The following is an 18,225-nucleotide window of genomic DNA, read 5'->3' as shown; positions in this document are numbered from 1 at the left end:
AGTTCCGGCTTCCCTAGATTTGGGTGCACCTCCGCAAATGTGACACAAGGAGGCATTACAAAGATTGGGCATCTGGTCAATGTTATTATTAAAAGCACTACATTTTGAAAACAATATGTATTGTAAAAAGCATATTAATTTTATATCTTTGCAAAGGGAGGATTACCTCATTTTCAGCCAATTCTCAAGTTTTTTTTTAAACTTTTTCCTTGCCCTCATTGAGGTTTTCCAATCTGGGGATGTTGTAATGGTGGTCTGTGCAGCCCTTTGAGACTTTCTGTTATTGAAGGACATGCCAAAAAAATGTGACTTGAGTAAAAATCGAAACAAATAGGGAACATGTTTAAATTCACAATGTTTTTACATTTATATATTACAATTGAATGTCATTCAAAAGTGGAGGTTGTGTGAAGAAGAAGGTGCAACAAGAGTGATTACTGGAATGGCTCACTTCCCAAAGGTCCTGTGATTCTCTAAGGCATTCTTTTGGCCAGAAAAAAATGACATTCACAGTCAAGTAATTGTTTTTCTTTGCACGTCAGGATCAGAAAAAAGACTCAACTAAATGCAAAATAAAAGTGAACTTTCAAGTATTAGCCCATATGAGTCAGTTTCAAGCTACCCGTCAATGTCTCAACTCTCTGACTTGACGGTGGACTGGTGGACTCGACGTTGCTATTCACAGGTCAATCGAAGCAATCAACAAAGTCTATTTGATGAAGACTGACATGCGCTCATGATTCAAATCTTTGTGTCACCTTTTAAGAGGAGACATACAAAATGACAAAGTGTTGGCAGGCAAGTGAGTGAAGATGTGGGGAGGGTGGAATGGAGGCGTTCCCCGGAGACTGTGAGCCTGCATTGATGGTGACAACTATCAATCACAGTCATCTTTGAGTGACTCGGAATGGAAAATCGGCACTAATGATGATTTCATCGTAAGCTTTTCTTCTTTGACTTGGATTGCTAGCTCTACTACTCTAAATTCTCAAGTGTGGATTGATTTCAATGTTGTATTAGAAGTGAGGTAAAGAAAAGAAAAGAAAGACTGCAACATTGATCCGACGATCCATAAACAAGCGGCGAGCGGCTCTAGTCCTCCGAAGCCCTGTGAGCGCTTCCCAATGTCCTACTATTTGCATCGCTGACATTTTGCCAATCCAGCTGGTGCGTCTGTGACCCATCACTAAACCGTAGTTTGTGCTTGCACTCATAAATAATATCGTTGATTTATCAGCACTAACACTTCCAATAGACATTTCACTTGCAGCTTAGTTTCAGTTTCAGCATTGATTGATGCAAAGCTTTAATCAGCCAGTCAGGAGACTGTCACTCAAGTCATTTTCACAATCTGGTAAGAAACTAAAGGTTACTATAACAAGTTGGAAAGAAATCTTTCCGAACACATTAGTTGTTTTAAAGTACAAATAATCAGCATTCAAAACTACTGGTGCACTAAGGTGCTTTTTGTAGCCAGACCACATTGTTGTCCCATGAAGCCATTCCATCCAAAGCATGTCAAACTAAATCTCCAAATAGGTGGAGCTCTGCATGCTTTAGATGTTTACTTTCCACACAAACCAGAATCACTAGCAAGTTCTTCAGAAACCAGAATAGAAAATCTTGTTGACATGATTAACCTGTGTTCAACATAGGAAACCTCTGAAACATGCAGATCTCCAACCCTCGAGATTAGATTCTGACACATGTGGCTTAGGATCAGGGTTGGGTAGGGTTACTTTAACTGGATTACTTTCAATTACTTTTGGATTACTCCAATACCAAAAATGCTAATAAAAGACAAAAGAAACTAAATATGAATAAAATTATGACTCACAACACGTGGTAAGCTTTCTTTCCTGGCTTTGATCTCCGGCAAACACAAAATGCGACAGAAACAAAATGAAAATAAATCCAAAGTTTATTTTGTCTTTTATAAGCATGTTTGGTATTGGAGTAATCCAAAAGTAATTGAAAGTAATCAAGTTAAAGTAACCCTACCCAACCCTGCATACGATTGAATAAGAGTAAACTTGTTAATGTTTTGTGTCCGTCTTGTTTTTCTCATGAAAAAACAACAAAAACCACCAATTTTGGTCTGAATCAGACTTGACTCTCGGAATACAGCTTAAAATCTTTTGTTTTTTCAAACATCAGATTTTCCTTGGAGGAGGTTAAGAGTTCTATTTCAGGATGATTGTATGGGGATTCAAAAGTGCCTTCTCTTTCTCTTCTTTTTCTCCAAATACCTTAAATTTAGCAAGTTTCTTTTTAAAATTCAGTTCCTTAAGCACTTTAGAGACTTGCTTGCTTAATCCGCTATTGCTACTGCTCAGGAGGCTACTTCAGTTGTGATTCCACAGAGAAGCTTGAATCCCTCCCGGGGGTCCTCTGTCCTTACTCTATAATCGTGGCACTCTATAGGTCCATTCTCTGTAGCAGTTTTACTGCTTATCTTCAATGATGAATTTAGTCAGGGTTAGAGAAGAAAAGAAACAATGTAGAGAAATAAGTATGAGGAACAAAGAGGACCAAATGAATTGGAAGTCAGCAGTAGCTGGACTCACTTTCCCTTTGGGGATGAGGGTGTTATGTGCATTGGAACGCTAACATATCAGCCAAATTTGCAGTTGATAATGTTTGTTTATAGCCACACTTAAGAGTGGACAACTGGAATACAGACGTGAAGACATTGGAATACATTTTCGTACTGGAGCGTGTTTCACAACGCAATGTGGACAACAAAATGTTCAAATATTAGTAGCAATTTTGGAGTTCTGGGCAAGGAGGGTGGGAATCCCCTCCTCTGTATCGATTTCCCAGAAAGAGTCAGAAAAAGGCTCTAGCCACCTCCCGCTAGGGGGACATGGCTCTGGTATATATAACTTGAATTACAGAACGTCACCTTCACTTGTATATGTTTTTGTCATATGCTCACGAGGTATGCTAACGAGGGCGCACTAATATACTTAAAGAAAGTGTAAGTAAAGCGGCCGCAGTAACTTACAAACTTCTCTCACTGACAACTAACCAACCCAAACGCAGCATAATGAAGATAAAACACTTCCAGTATAAAAAATAACTTTGTTTCAGTTCCCATCGATCCTATGCACGTTGAGGTGGTGAAGCCGCTAGTATGCCGTCATTGTTTATGATACAAAAAGGGGCAGGGCTGTCGTCTCCCTCGCGTTCTTATTAGCGGAAAACAGCACTGTCGGATCTATTAATCTATCCAAGTTTTGGCCATGACCTGTTCCTAACTAATCAGAATGTCGGGCTTGACTCAACCTGTCCTTTTCAAATTCTTGTTTTTTAGACAATTGTAACTCAATTAAGTATTTGTCTTACTAAGTCTTTTGTGTTTTCAATGCAAATGTGTATGCTTCCTTTTATATTTCTGCAGGTATTCAGTCGGAGCTTGAAGCATCCTCTCTAGACAACAAAATGGAGGACAGAAGTTTGGCCATAGTGACGCCTTTGTCAGATGTGTCGGCCGGGGAGCTAGCAGCGCTCTCCCCGGGGCAATCATCGCCATCATTCCAACTCTTCGAGACAACTTCTGACTCCACTGGCCCGGAAGCGACAGATACCACAGAAGCTGTAGACGCTGCAGGCTTGAGTAGCCCTGACAACAATTCCAGGGCCGATGGAGAGGCACAGGTGGTCGAGGATGACAAGAAGACCAAAGCACACCTCCATTGTCCTGTCTGCAAAGTGACAATGAACTCCACCTCCCAGCTGGAAGCCCACAACAGTGGTACGTATTTGACATGAACCTACTAAAAATTGCTTCATTACTGAAGCTGTCAGCATGTGTTCACCTGGTTCAATTATAATTGTCTGTTTTTTTCCTCCTAAATCTTGACTGTTTGCTTGTGTCTGTTTTCTTCTGTCCATCTGGTTCAAACCTGCTGGATGTGTTCATGTGATTTTGTACCTGGTGTCCATAAGGTACAAAACACAAGTTGATGCTGGACGGTCAAAGCGTGCTGCCCCGCCGCCGCGGTAAGATGGCAGCTGCTCGTGCAAGCTTCAAAAGCAAGAGGCTGGCTAGCAAAGGTAGCCTGAGTGTGCCCAACAAGAGCTTTCAGTGCGAGGTGTGCGAGATCTTTGTCAACTCAGAGACGCAACTTAACCAGGTTAGACGTCCATTTACACATCCAATTTGGAAGCAAATTCAATTTTGAGTACCTGTCCAACACGAATGTTCTCTTACCTGAGAATCAATAGTGACTTTCACTTGGCTACCATTGTAGCGTCAACATCTAACTTTTAAACTACCAGAAAAATTAAAACTCTAGACCGAAACGCTAAACTTGTTTTGAAAACACAAAATAACAATGTTTATTTGAAATCCAAGCCCAGTTTTAAAACCGTAATGGTAAACCCATCAAAAGAAAGAATGATTCTAGGGGATGTGTCATGGATTAGCTCCACTATGCAACAGTTGGGTCAACCCAATTTGGGTCAGTAGGTTTTTTTATGACTACTACTCTTTACTAATATGAATAGGAGAGTACTTCCTGCTTAGCTCAATTAAACCCTACTTCATGTTTTGCGACAACAAATACAGCCAAAACATTAACCCCCTCCCCGGCATAAAAATCCCAGAAAACGGGTCTTTTTAATTAGTCTACCCCCAAAACTGTAGTCGATTATACGAAATACCCAGTTGAGTGGATTACATAGAGGTAAGTTGTGGATCGTCCTTATTTATTGAGTACAGGTTATTTCAGTGTGTCAATTAATGATAATGGATATACAAATAATGTCTGAGGCAAAATAATGTAATACAGTAGTACAGTGAAAAAAAATGTACTAATGTACTGTATGCAATGCAAAGTGTTGCAGAATGCAGCACATGTGTGACATGATGCATGTCTAAAGTACATTTTCACTAAATAAGACAGACCGGCCCCTTCATTTGTGCTGCCGCACTTGCATGTTGTGCACAAGTGATGTGAGCACAAAGCGTGTGAGCATTGTTCTGCCACACTCTCATGTTTTCATTTAACGCAAGCGTGTTGGAGATGTTGCTTCTTTGACTCATATGCCAACAATCATTGAGCAGTCAGAGTAGTCAGGTAAGAAGAACGTGTATAACATGTGTGTAGTACTGTTTTGCCAGTATATTCAAAATAGCACTAAAGACGTTATCCAATTCAATATAGTGTATTGTCTAAAAGCATCTCAGTCAAGAGGGCCAGAAACACAATTGAAAAAAAAATTGAACTCGTAATTTCTCATTTCAAGCCATCAAATATTCAGCTTTAAAGTTTTTAAAAATTCTTGAACTTGTAATTATAATCTCAACTGGAACAATTATTTAAGAGAGTCCAGCCAATGTTGTTAGTTCATTTTGAATTTTTATTTAAAACCCTAGTAAGAGATAATTGAAATAACTTTAAAGCACAGGAACAACTTGAAAAGTGGTTGAGTTTAATGATAAGGAGTTGCTCATTATTCTAAGAAAATATAACATTCGACATCCTGAAGAGTTAACTTATACTCATTAGGTCATAAAGGCTACTAATTTATTATTTATTTATTTATTTTCATTGTATATAATTTCCCTAAGCATAGACCGTCTCCTCAACCAGCTCCCTTGATACAATGATGTACATTCGAGATTTTCTTACAACAAAAAAAATGCTAGGTCAAAGTTTGGTTGTTGAGATTATATATCTATGTCATCATTGGGATCACACGAACACGTTCTTCACTGTAGAGGAGGGAATCTACGTCAGGTTGGAAGCCATGCTAATTGTATACGCTTTAGTCCACACTCCTCATTGTACAAAAGATTAAGAGGATAACCATGTTAGAATATACTTATGGTGTGGATTTTTCTTTCTTTCAGCACATGAACAGCAGACGGCACAAGGACCGAAAAGCTGGAAAACCTCCCAAGCCCAAATTTACCCCACACAACAAGAGTCAGCAGACCAGCTTAGCGGTGAGCACACATGTGTGTTTGTGTGCGTGTTGTCACAAAAAACAGGTATGCACTTATAAAATCATCTCATTTGGAGAAGGAGGGAGACGGAATGGTAAAATGTAGGAAAGATTGTAAGATCAAGAAAAAGAGTTAAAGTAAGGGTGATAAGAAAGAAAGAAAAAAATAAGAATTTAACACTGAATTGAACAAAGGATGAATGGAAAAAAAAATACAGGACATAAGGCTGCATTAAATAAAGCAAAGTGCAGAAACACTGATTATTACAGCAAATGGTGGTCTGTTGGTCCAATACCATGGAAGTCATGTAGCAAGTCAACAATTGTGGTACAAGATGCAGGCAAAGGGTTGATGTTGCAGTAAACCCAAACAGCAAAGGCAACAGTTCAAGAGTTTGTCAGGCAATAATCCTGATCTAGAAGGGCAAGTAAGGGTTTGGTACACTGGAATAAAGAGGCTGACATAAGCGTGCTGGGGACGTTACTTGGATAACAGTGAATAAGCACAGAGCCGAGGAGACCAAGTGTTTAAATAGTGACTAGGGAGAGTCCTGCTCAATGGTTGTGTTGCAAGCAGCGCAAGTGCCTGTTCTTACACAAGTCTCCCACAGAGCATACGATGGAGCAGCAGTGCGGGCGCATCTTTGTCAGCCATGAAGAAAGCGTTGGGCCAGTACAGTCTCACTTCGCTCTCCTCGCAGGTTAGTGGGAGCTTTGCTTTCAACAACCACAGCGGACAAAAACAAGGCATGTCATTAAATCATTCATTCATAGATGAACACTTGTTTATTTTATAACTCACAGAACAGTTGGAAATGTGAACACTCTCACAAAAACATCGCATTTCACCAAAAACCGGAATTGAGCATTGCAGTGTGCAGTGTGAACCTAGCCTAGGACTAGGCACTAACTTACATAAAGCAGACGTCTTCCGTGTCATGCTGAAAAAGGCTCGACCGCTCTGTATTTAATCTTTCCAGTAAATAGTTAAACGAGAATATGCAGTCTCCTGGTTGTTATATCTGGTACAGTGAGCATTTAAGGTAAAAAAATCAGGCCAAACCTTACGAAACAAAATTTGTTATTGAATTGAGCACATTCACCTATGTTTTGCTTATTTTGATATTTGGGAGCTGTTGTCTACTTTCTTGGAAAAACAGGTTAAGTATGATAGCTTTAATCTATTAATTTTAATCATCTGTTAAGGGTTATTGTAAGACTAAAAAGAAAATTACAGGTGTATTTATCCAAACGTCAAAAGGCCACAAGTGAAATAGCAAAAATAGGCAATTTAAATATCTGTTGCAAGTGCACTAACCCCTTAACATTACGCCGGCCTGCCGGCTAGCTGCTGAGCTTTTTATGAACGAATATGTGTCTGTCTGATGTCACCAGTCACTAAAATACATCATATCATTGAAAAGCTTAAACTCTTGGGATTCAATACCAATTCAAAGTATACTCATCACAGAAACATCACGATCAGTCTGAAACAAGATACCCGAAAACTATAAAGCTGGCATAACTCACTCACCGATCATGTCCCTTGGACATTATTAAATCTGTGGAAAAATTGCCTCTTTACATCCAGGACAATCCAGAGAACCCAACTGTATATTTACTCCAAAACACACGATAATGCGGACTGATAAAAAAAAAAAAAAAATCCGCCTACAATCATGTCTGCTTCATTTGACGTACCTTCTTGTAATTTGTATTTTTTGGTCCATAACACTCATAAAAGTATTCCCAATATGGTAGTTAGCCTTTGACCTTTAGATTGACACTACTTTCTGCCAATAGTAGGCTTTTTTTTTATGGTCCACAGCCCGCATCAGCCTTTATGGGCCTGTTTGAAGAAAAAGGGAGATTGCCTCCAGTACGTCCAAATACCTTAAGCCAGTAGTAACCGATTTAAATGATGATTCACACATTGGTTAGCAAATACAATTTCCAACATAAATGTATACAATTTTTCAACGTGTATTCAAATCAGAGCCAAAATTAAACAAGCACAAAGCAATTGGTGATTCAATTTTAAGCACCATTTTGACTGGCAAGTGTGCACAATCATTGATTTGACATCTGAAAAAAGAATTCAAACATTTACAACTCTTTCACAATGTCTAAAACATGGCCAAAGTAAATTACAAATGTGCAAAGTTTTTGTTGTTGTGAAGTAGTCGTCTCCAAATGGCCACTTTTGGAAACGCCTAAACCTAGCTTTTGAAAAATGTGTAAAACACAATGTTTAGTTTTTTTAGATTATGATCAAATTTTAAAAGGTACCAGGTCACGCTTCAAGCTATAGTCTCGCCTGATTTCCAGCTAAGATGCCCATGCTACACTTATCTGCAGACATTCAATTGCAAAAAAAAAAAAAAAAAAAAGAAAATCAGGCAAGGATGAAAACCTTCTGTCTCTGTGTGTCCCAACTCCAATTAATCAATGTTAGTAGCACTTGCAGTGATAATTTAGTCTGGGATGAAGCTTTAGGGTCTCACGTTTCAAAAGAGACCAAAAAAGTCCATATTATAATGGATCAGGAACAGCGTTCAATTTATTTTAGGTACAACTTGGAATGAGATTTTAGACAAATTTTACAGGAACATCAAGGGGTTAAACTACTATATCATACCTGTCAATCTGTACGGTTTTGCCGTACAAAGTAGGTTTATTATGCATTTTAAGACGTGTACGACGTTCAAGAAAATCTGTACGGAAAAACGCAAATTTGTCAATTATAGGTACCATCCAGTATACACCGACTATCACGAAATGGCAAATCAATCAAGTCAAACGAGTTCACCGCGGAAGCCTCTATCTCGGTATCGTTTTTTTTTTCGTTGCAAACAAAGCGAGCGGTTTGATGCTACTGTGCGTATGCGTCTGCCCCCTGGGGATTTCACATCATGCACCATTCCAATCACACGTGAACAAAGCGAAAGCAGAGCAGTTAGAGAACCGGCTTTTTCGGCTCAACTCATTAAAGAGAGCCGGCTCTCAAACGGCTCACTTGCTTTTATGCATTAGATTACGAATGATTATGTTGTATAAAGAAGTTAAGAAAAAAAAGGAAGTATAAAAGGAGAAAACGAAAAAAGACAGGTTTGTGGTTATCCCTTTAATCAGTATATTACCAACAATAATTTAATGCAGAAAATGTATTATTCTACTTAATTATATTTGCATGTATTTTTTCTTTCTACAGTGAACGTCCAAGCTACTTAATTTTTGAACTTTTTTATAATACACCTCATTCATGTCGAGCAACTCAGTATCTTACAACAAAATGTGTATATGTATATATATATATATATATATATATATATATATATATATATATACAGTGCATCCGGAAAGTATTCACAGCGCTTCACTTTTTCCACATTTTGTTATGTTACAGCCTCATTCCAAATTGTATTAATTTAATCTCTTATCTCAAAATTCTACACAAAATACTCCATTATGACAACGTGATTTTTTTTTTTACTTTTTTTGAATTTATTAAAAATAGAAAACTAAGAAATCACATTTACATAAGTATTCACAGCCTTTGCCATCAAGCTCAAAATTGAGCTCAGGTGCATCTTTTTTCCACTGATCATCCTTGAAAACTTTCTACAGCTTAATTGGAGTCCACCTGCAGTAAATTCAGTTGATTGGACATGATTTGAAAAGGCACACAACTGTCCATATAAGGTCTCACAGTTGAGTGTGCATGTCAGAGCACAAACACCAAGCATGAAGTCAAAAGAACTGTCTGTAGACCTGCGAGACAGGATTGTCTTGAGGCACAAATCTGGGGAAGGATACAGAAAAATTTCTGCTACTTTGAAGGTCCCAATGAGCACAGTGGCCTCCATTATTCGTAAATGGAAGACATTTGGAACCACCAGGACTCATCCTAGAGCTGGCCAACCCTCTAAACTGAGCGATCGGGGAAGAAGGGCCTTAGTCAGGGAGGTGACCAAGAACCCGATGGTCACTCTGTCAGAGCTCCAGCGTTCCTCTGTGGAGAGAGGAGAGCCTTCCAGAAGGACTACCATCTCTGCAGCAATCCACCAATCAGGCCTGTATGGTAGAGTGGCCGGACGAAAGCCACTCCTTAGTAAAAGGAACATGGAAGCTCGTCTGGAATTTGCCAAAAAGCACCTGAATGACTCTCAGACCATGAGAAACAAAATTCTCTGGTCTGATGAGACAAAGATTGAACTCTTTGGTGTGAATGCCAGGCGCCATGTTTGGAGGAAACCAGGCACCGCTCATCACCAGGCCAATACCATCCCTACAGTGAAGCATGGTGGTGGCAGCATCATGCTGTGGGGATGTTTTTCAGCAGCAGGAACTGGCAGACTAGTCAGGATAGAAGGAAAAGGAAAAATGAATGCAGCAATATGTAGAGATATCCTGGATGAAAACCTGCTCCATAGCGCTCTTGACCTCAGGCTGGGGCGAAGGTTCATTTTTCAGCAGGACAACAACCCAAAGCACACAGCCAAGATCTCAAAAGATTGGCTTCAGAACCACTCCGAGAATGTCCTGGAGTAGCCCGGCCAGAGTCCAGACTTGAATCTGATCGAACATCTCTGAAGAGATCTGAAAATGGCTGTGCACAAACGTCTCCCATCCAACCTGATTGAGCTCGAGACTTATTGCAAAGAAGAATGGGCAAAACTGCCTAAAGATAGGTGTGCTAAACTTGTGGGATCATATTCAAAAAGACTTGAGGCTGTATTTGCTGCCAAAGGTGGATCAACAAAGTATTAAGCAAAGGCTGTGAATACTTATGTAAATGTCATTTCTTAGTTTTCTATTTTTATTAAATTTAAATAAAGTAAAAAAAAAACAACTTTTTCACATTGTCATAATGGAGTATTTTGTGTACAATTTTGAGATAAGAGATTAAATTAATACAATTTGGAATGAGGCTGTAACATAACAAAATGTGGAAAAAGTGAAGCGCTGTGAATACTTTCCGGATGCACTGTATATATATATATATATATATATATATATATATATATATACATGTACAATATAACATGTTAAACTACATAAATAAACACGTTTGAAAAAAGAAATATGGTGTAAGGGAAAATACAACAGTTTGTAAGGGCATGGAGCCCTGGAGGTTGACAGGTCTGCTATATGAACCTTCAAACAAGTACTGTGTTTCTTGTCAAGACTCTTAAAAAATTATGGAAATGATCGTGGTTTACTTCTTGGTGCATGCTGTGGTGGTTACTATTTGTATCGTATTATTTTTTATGTTCAGATTAAATACCTGAGTTAACAATGTGCTTTACTGCCTCTTGGTGGTCAAATTAGAAGACACACAATATTTGTTAAATAAAGCATATTGCAAAAAGCTTTTACTTACATTGAACTAGAATACACACTATGCTTTAAACCTGTAAAAAAATGAACTATAGTGTTTGAAACCCCTTTCAATCCCCCCAAAACCCCAGAAAAACGTATATAAAATTTAAAACTATATTTATATTTTCAATTGTACTTGCCCTCATGTAGGTTTTACATCGGCGCAGCCCTTTAAGACTTATTGTAATTAAGCGCTATACAAATAAACAGCATGCATGTCCCTGCTCAACGCATGTGTTATGACATAGAACTTAATTTACTCAAATCTATTTGAGTTGAATTGAATTTGAAGTATGCAAAATCAAATAAGCTAAATTGTGGACTATGGAACATTTTCCCTCTTAAATGTTTATCTAAACACTAAGCGATGTTTTAAAATTGCTTGTTAGTAGACGGCTTGTTTTAAAAAGGCTGTCTTGGGAAAAGACAACAAAAATCAGTTTTTTATCTGTTTCTACAGAGAAAGGATGTCATTGGGACAGAAAAATTCATTTACCGAACATGACTTTGGTAGTTTCAACAATGGGGTCATTCATGCTTTTGGAGCGAGAAAAACACACACACACAAGATGTAGTGTGTATATAAATATAAACATTATATTTATATATTATATATAAATCTCCCCCTCATCCCTAGTGGCATGGTATCTGTGTCATTCTCATATTCTGGTCTTTTACCAGAGGCTTGGAAGTTTGAGGGTTCTAGGACTGCGTTCTTCTGGACTGAGAATTCAGATGCTGTTCCTGGGATATACGTGTATACGTATATATATATATATATATATATATATATATATATATATATATATATATATATTATATATTCACACACACGTGTGTGTGGGGCCTACATGTTTACTGAGTAAAACATGTCCTCCGTGTGTTGCTCTTCTGTCTTCTCCAGACCAAACTGGCCTTGCAGAAGCAGCTGACCAAGAGCTTGACAGCAGGCTTCCTGCCAGGCCCCCTCACAGCACCCACCTTGTGCGCGGTAGCAGCCAACCCACTGGCACTGCGCCACCCGATGAGCGGCGCCTCCACCGCTGCCGCCTTCATCCAGGCGCCCTTCCTGGGGCCCGCTTTGTTCCGGCCTGCTCAGGGGCCTCTCCGGCCAGCACACGCCCCCATCATCTTCTCCCCTTACTAAAGTTCCCTTTGTTGTCCTTGTTGGTTTCCCCCCCTTCAGCCTCATTCCTCTGTGTGACCAAACTATGCAGTCAGCCTAACTTAAGAGAGGCGAGACCCCCATCATGCTTTCTTCCTGTTGCAGTGATCTCCAGTAAGAGAGCGGGGGCCACAGATAGCCATTAATTGAGTAGGGGAGCAGGAGGGGGGGCTTCTGGGTGTTACCCTGTCATTTATTAGATTATTCTTGTTGTACGTTTATGATAAGCTCCCTTTACTCTAGCACTTTTCAAAGTGTGAGACAGAGAACCTCAGTAGCTAGGAATTCTAAGGCGGAGGAAGGAATTTAAAATGATTGTTTTATGCTAAGTGCAGCAACAACATTGACACTGTGAGTCACAATCATTCAAAGAAGTTGGAGTCGCAGGTTTGAAAAATGAAAGAAAGCGTATTTTTCTTTTCTTCTCTAATCATGCTGGGCTACTTTTAGCTGTGTCCATCGACGAATATATTTATGTGAAAAATGTCTCTAAAAGAAGACAAAGGTTTGAGGAAGATTTTTTTAGATGCTTTGCATTCCAATTGTACTCTTTTTGACCTAAGATAGAGGAGTTAAGCAGCTTAAGAAGAACAATCATCGATTTATCTCTGTTAGAGCCGCAATATGGAGAAAAGGATCAGTTAGAAAGGAGAATCATCATTTCTTAGCAGATTTTTCTGCTAACTTAAGCTTCAATAGTTAAAAACATATCTTTGATGTAGGGGTCTTCAGTATTGATCAAGCTAATTTAAGCTATACTGATATACACATTGTGTTAACTACATTTAACTACAACTTATAGTAACACCCTTCTAATAGTCAGGTAGGGCAATATATATATATATATATATATATATATATATATATATATTACACACACATATTTATTTTGGGGTGTCATAATCAGTTTCAGTTACAGTTCCATCAGGTATTTGTTAAGCAAAGAAGTTTGTATTTCCTAGCTGACTTGGCAACACTAGCAAAATATCTTGAGCTTTGGCAAGTGAATTTTTTTGTTGTTCTTTCCCAAAAGGAGGCTCACTTTCCCACACTTTGAAAAGCACTTCTTCACCTGATGCCCCTTTTTTAAAAACATTAGAGTAATACATTCATAAATCCTCGTGACTATCCCTTCGTATTCATTTGGAACCACTACATTTCACGTGTTGACAAACGGACCACCGGCAACGGAGGCGGAAGATTTGATCGACAGCCACCCGCTTGGTGTGTGGGAGAAAACAAAAAGCACAGTGTAACCATGGCAACCACAAAAAAAGGCACCTTATGACTACTTTGCAAAAAAAAAAAAAAAACACACAAAAAAAACCAGGTAATCACAAGGTTGACATTTAAAAGCAATAGCAAACAGTTTCGCTGTGCACATCTGTCCATCAGTTAAGAAAGGGTTGACTTCTCTAAGTGAAGGACTGGAGCACATCCTATGCATTTTTCTCTCATTGTGCAATATGTATAGTTGTGTGTGGGTGTGTGTGTGTGTCATATTTCGTGACAAAGCCAGTCTCTACCATTGCCCATCTCATCATAACACAAGCAGTTGGCCTCACTCTGTCTTGTGGTGGTTCAGTGTAACCCTATAGAGAATCTATAGAGCTTTTATCAAAGTAATATTGTTATGTGTACCATTGAAAAAAGAGTAGATCATGTTATTGTTTATTATTTACTTATTTCTTTTTTTAAGTAAAAAGACTTTTTTAACGAGGGAGGTAGGTATCCAAAAGTGTCCAAGGCCTTCTCAGGGGTGACCGGGTTGTGACCAATCCATTCACATTCAGGGTATCACTCAGCCCGTTGCTTTGGCGACAACAAGCAGGACAAACGGAGGGAGCTTGTACCCGATGGATTTTTGGAAAATAAAAACCTTTTAGAACTTTATCTTGTTTGTCATGATTTGGTTGGTGTGAGTATAAGAGTCCTTTCAGAAATTGCTACTTGCTAACAAGAAATAAAAACCATAGCTTATTGACAGAAAAAGAGGGGAAAAAACAGTAGTTTTTGATATGAAATTAAAAATCTCACACTCCTACTGAGCCCTCTTGTTAACTTTAGTATTAGTCAAAAAATGCATGCATAAAATGGCAGCCTTCTTAGATAATTTGAAATCACAAGTTTTGTTCCATAACAATTAAATCATACTTTTCAATGTCCTTATATATCAGCCTCACATTACATCTGACATAGTCTTTTGTTACCTTCAGATATTGTTTGATAATCAAGGTAGAACCATACTTTCCAACTTATTGTGTGATAAAAGCCTTGGTTTGGACTATCATGTTAAAAATGTGGTAAATACTTGGCCTTAGCTGAGGCAACATCAAACTAATACAATGGTTTTAATCGACTTTTTTTAACGTCTGTAATTTATTTATTTTGAATATGCATCACAAGCAGTGCAAGGCTTCCTGATCATTGTCAAAAGATGTTGGAAAATGAAAACATGTAAAAATGGAAAAAGACAGCTACATAAACCACAAAATGAAGTAATAGAAAAATGGTAAATGGTCTGCATTTATATAACGCTTTTCAAGTTGATGAAGACCTCCCAAAGCGCTTTACAATGTGATTCAACCACTAAGTATGTTTTTGTACCTTTTCTTGAACTGATGGATGTTTTTAATTTGCTTCAGGTCCTTACATGGATTATTCCGTAGTTTGACAAGGGATATAGACATACAGAAACTTTTGAATGTTGTTCTTACATTTAGGATTTTGAAGTTTTTTTCTCCCTCTTAACTCATAGCCACCCTCCCAATTTCTAAATATGTTCCTAATATTTTGTGGTAATAACCTGTTTTTTGCCTTATACATGACAATTGCTGTTTGATAGGATTTGTGTGTTCTAAATCGTTGACTTGATGAATAATCATTACTGCTATTTTTTGCAGTATGACAAGTGACTTTAACAAAGGTGTATAGGTATTTCCCCAAACCTCAGCCTAGTAGTGTAAGTATGACAAGACAAGTGGAACAGTAGAGTGTGCAAAGAGAATTACGATCCAATAGTTTTTATGCTTTGTACACGACAGTGATGCTTTTGAAACTTTGGACTGTATGTGCTTGATGTGCGCTTTCCAAGTCAGTCTATCATCAACTATAACTTTAAGGAATTTATTTTCATGCACCCTTTCAATTTCAACTCCATCAATTTCTATTCGTACCTCCATGTTCACTTAGAACAATATGGAAAAGTTGTTCTCTGAGAAACCCATTGATTTCAGATTGTGGTGGCATCTCTTAAATCCATAAACATAATTTGACATTTGCTTCCTTATAGTGTCTCATCGTGATTCCACATTCCACTTAATCACGTTGTTTTTGTCTCAAGTGTGTGTTTCTATGCATTTTTGTGGTCAAATTGTCAAGAAGGGTCAACACTGAGGAAGTCTATACCAGTCTCTATCGATATATTTGCTATTGTCTTCCATATCTTTACCACCTCAAGTACAGAAAGGACACAGCAAAAATGGGATTTTAAGACCATTTCACATTTTATATTTGTTGCTGCTGTAATGCAAACATGATTATTTCACAGCTGTGGCTTTCACACAAAACGAAGATGCTATCAGATAATTAAATGGCGTCAGCGACCTATGCATCGCCTCATTTTACTGATGTGAACCAGGCTAAGGTCTGATCTTTGTTGGGTAAAAAGTGTAAAAATAGACATAGACAGCAGGCAAAGAATAATTTGGGAAACGTTAAACAATTGTTTGTGTGCTCCAAAAAGGAATGCGCTGTGTGTGCCTCACTTATGAAAAGGATATTTTGATCGTTATTCTATTTGTGAAACATAAATTAGGATGCAAAATCTGCCCGTATTTTCTCACATTTCATGGATAGGGTAGCCAGGTGGACGATTTATCTGCCCAATACATATTTTAAGACTATAATATTCACAATGGGTTAATTGGCCGGTTCAAATTGTCCCTAGATGTGAATAAGTGAGTGAGTTGTCTCCATGTGCCCTGCGGCTGACTGGCGACCAGTTCAGGGTGTCCCCTGCCCACTGCCCGAAGACAGCTGGGATGGGCTCCAGCACCCCCGCGACCCTACTGAGGATAAGCCGTGCAGATAATGGATGGATGGAATATTCAGAATGCTGCGTAATGTTTGTACTGGTGGAGATGCAACAAAAAAATGATTTTAAGGCCACATATCTGTATAGATTTCTGCTTTGAAGGTCAGGTAATAGTGAGGAAAAAAGAGCCTGTGGGAGAAAACATTTCATTATGGTTTTCTGCTGCAGACACAAAAAATACATTATCTACTCTGCCAATTTATGTAATTTTCGGACTGCTTTCATGACCTCACTCCCTATGCTTTGGCAAATAATGAGCATAGAGATTTCCCGCGTTGCCATAAATATGAGAAAAATCAAGATGCTTGAAAATTACTTGTGGAGCTAGTTTATTTTGTGAACTGCAATGATAGTCACAGATTTAACCTCTACGGCAAGCACAGCAATAGTAGAAAGACAATACTCACAGGTATGTTCCCTATCCTTAGCTAATAAATAACTCAGTCCAAAGTAAGTCATAAAATCCATTGACTGTATTATTTCCAACCAGTGGCCAGATGAGCAGCCAACTGACAGGCAAAATATGTTGACATTTTATTCATTTGTTCTAATTATCTCATCTCATCTCATCAGCCGTACCGCTTATCCTCATTAGGGTCGCGGGGGGGCTGGAGCCCATCCCAGCCATCTCCGGGCAGTGGGCAGGGGACACCCTGAACTGGTTGCCAGCCAATCGCAGGGCACACGGGGACAGACAACTCACTCGCTCATTCACACCTAGGGACAATTTGGACCGGCCAATTCACCTGAAATGCATGTTTTTGGAACGTGGGAGGAAACCGGAGTGCCCGGAGGAAACCCACGCAAGCACGGGGAGAACATACAAACTCCGCACAGGAAGTCTGGAGCTGGATTTGAACCCACGACAGGTTCCCATGACATGAACTGTGCCGCACAAGCGCTAACCACTGCGCCGCCGTGCTGCCCCTGTTCTAATTATATTTGTCTTTATTTTAAGAAACATTGATCGGTAGTTCTCTCACCCAGAATACAAAACCTTTGTAAGCCCGAAGCTAACAGGAATGTAATTTTTATTAACGTATAGGACCAAAAGACTATTTGAATCCCTGGAATTGTTTGAATACTTGTTTTTAACATATGCTCTTAAAATGAGACCTAAATGACAAAAGAAGTGGTAAATAATTTGCATTGATAAATGACTGAAATATGGCGTTTAGAAAAACAATTGCTCTCTTGTGGGAATGGGAAACTGAGAAGCGTGTAATAATAATACAACGCTTCATAAATGTTCCACTGGACGTTTTCTCCTCATGCAGCATTATTAACCTTTGCAAGCTGCAAGCGTGACTGTGGAGTGTCATTTTTCATTGCGTTAACATCCATGACCTTGTGTAACATTCTCATTGTCCCCCCAGGCCCGAAACTGCCTCCCGGGACCCCCCATTCATATTTTCTTTTGACAGGCAAATACTTCACGTTATTCAATCAATCAAGAAATTAAACATTGTTTAGTTGAATGGTCCATAAAACCCTTACCTTGGGGCTAGGGTGCGGTGGCGATATTTTAAACTAAGCACTTTTTTGACAGCGGAAAATCCTAAATTACCTTGAACTGCTTACATTGTACTGTACAGCCAATGCCAACAGTCTGGTTGGTTGGATCCCT

General features: G+C 38.8%; 1 protein-coding gene across 2 annotated transcripts in view; it reads left to right on the top strand.

The window, feature by feature from the left end:
• znf385c (zinc finger protein 385C) overlaps positions 1-14,395 on the top strand; it is a 143,886-nt gene extending 129,491 nt beyond the window's left edge. For both annotated transcript variants that reach the window (XM_088331396.1, XM_088331405.1), the window contains 5 exons: positions 3,404-3,757; positions 3,952-4,139; positions 5,861-5,956; positions 6,567-6,656; positions 12,242-14,395. In XM_088331396.1, the coding sequence (XP_088187522.1) occupies positions 3,404-3,757; positions 3,952-4,139; positions 5,861-5,956; positions 6,567-6,656; positions 12,242-12,484 (971 nt within the window). In that variant the 3' untranslated portion in view covers positions 12,485-14,395. The remainder of the gene's footprint in view (positions 1-3,403; positions 3,758-3,951; positions 4,140-5,860; positions 5,957-6,566; positions 6,657-12,241) is intronic.
• The last annotated feature ends 3,830 nt before the right edge of the window (positions 14,396-18,225 follow it).

The sequence above is a fragment of the Urocampus carinirostris genome, chromosome 1, assembly GCF_059441175.1.
Source record: "Urocampus carinirostris isolate Australia breed hairy pipefish chromosome 1, RoL_Ucar_1.0, whole genome shotgun sequence".
NCBI classification, from domain to species: Eukaryota; Metazoa; Chordata; class Actinopteri; order Syngnathiformes; family Syngnathidae; genus Urocampus; species Urocampus carinirostris.
The sequence above is the reverse complement of the archived record's forward strand: the minus strand, read 5'-3'. Positions and strand labels throughout refer to the sequence as shown.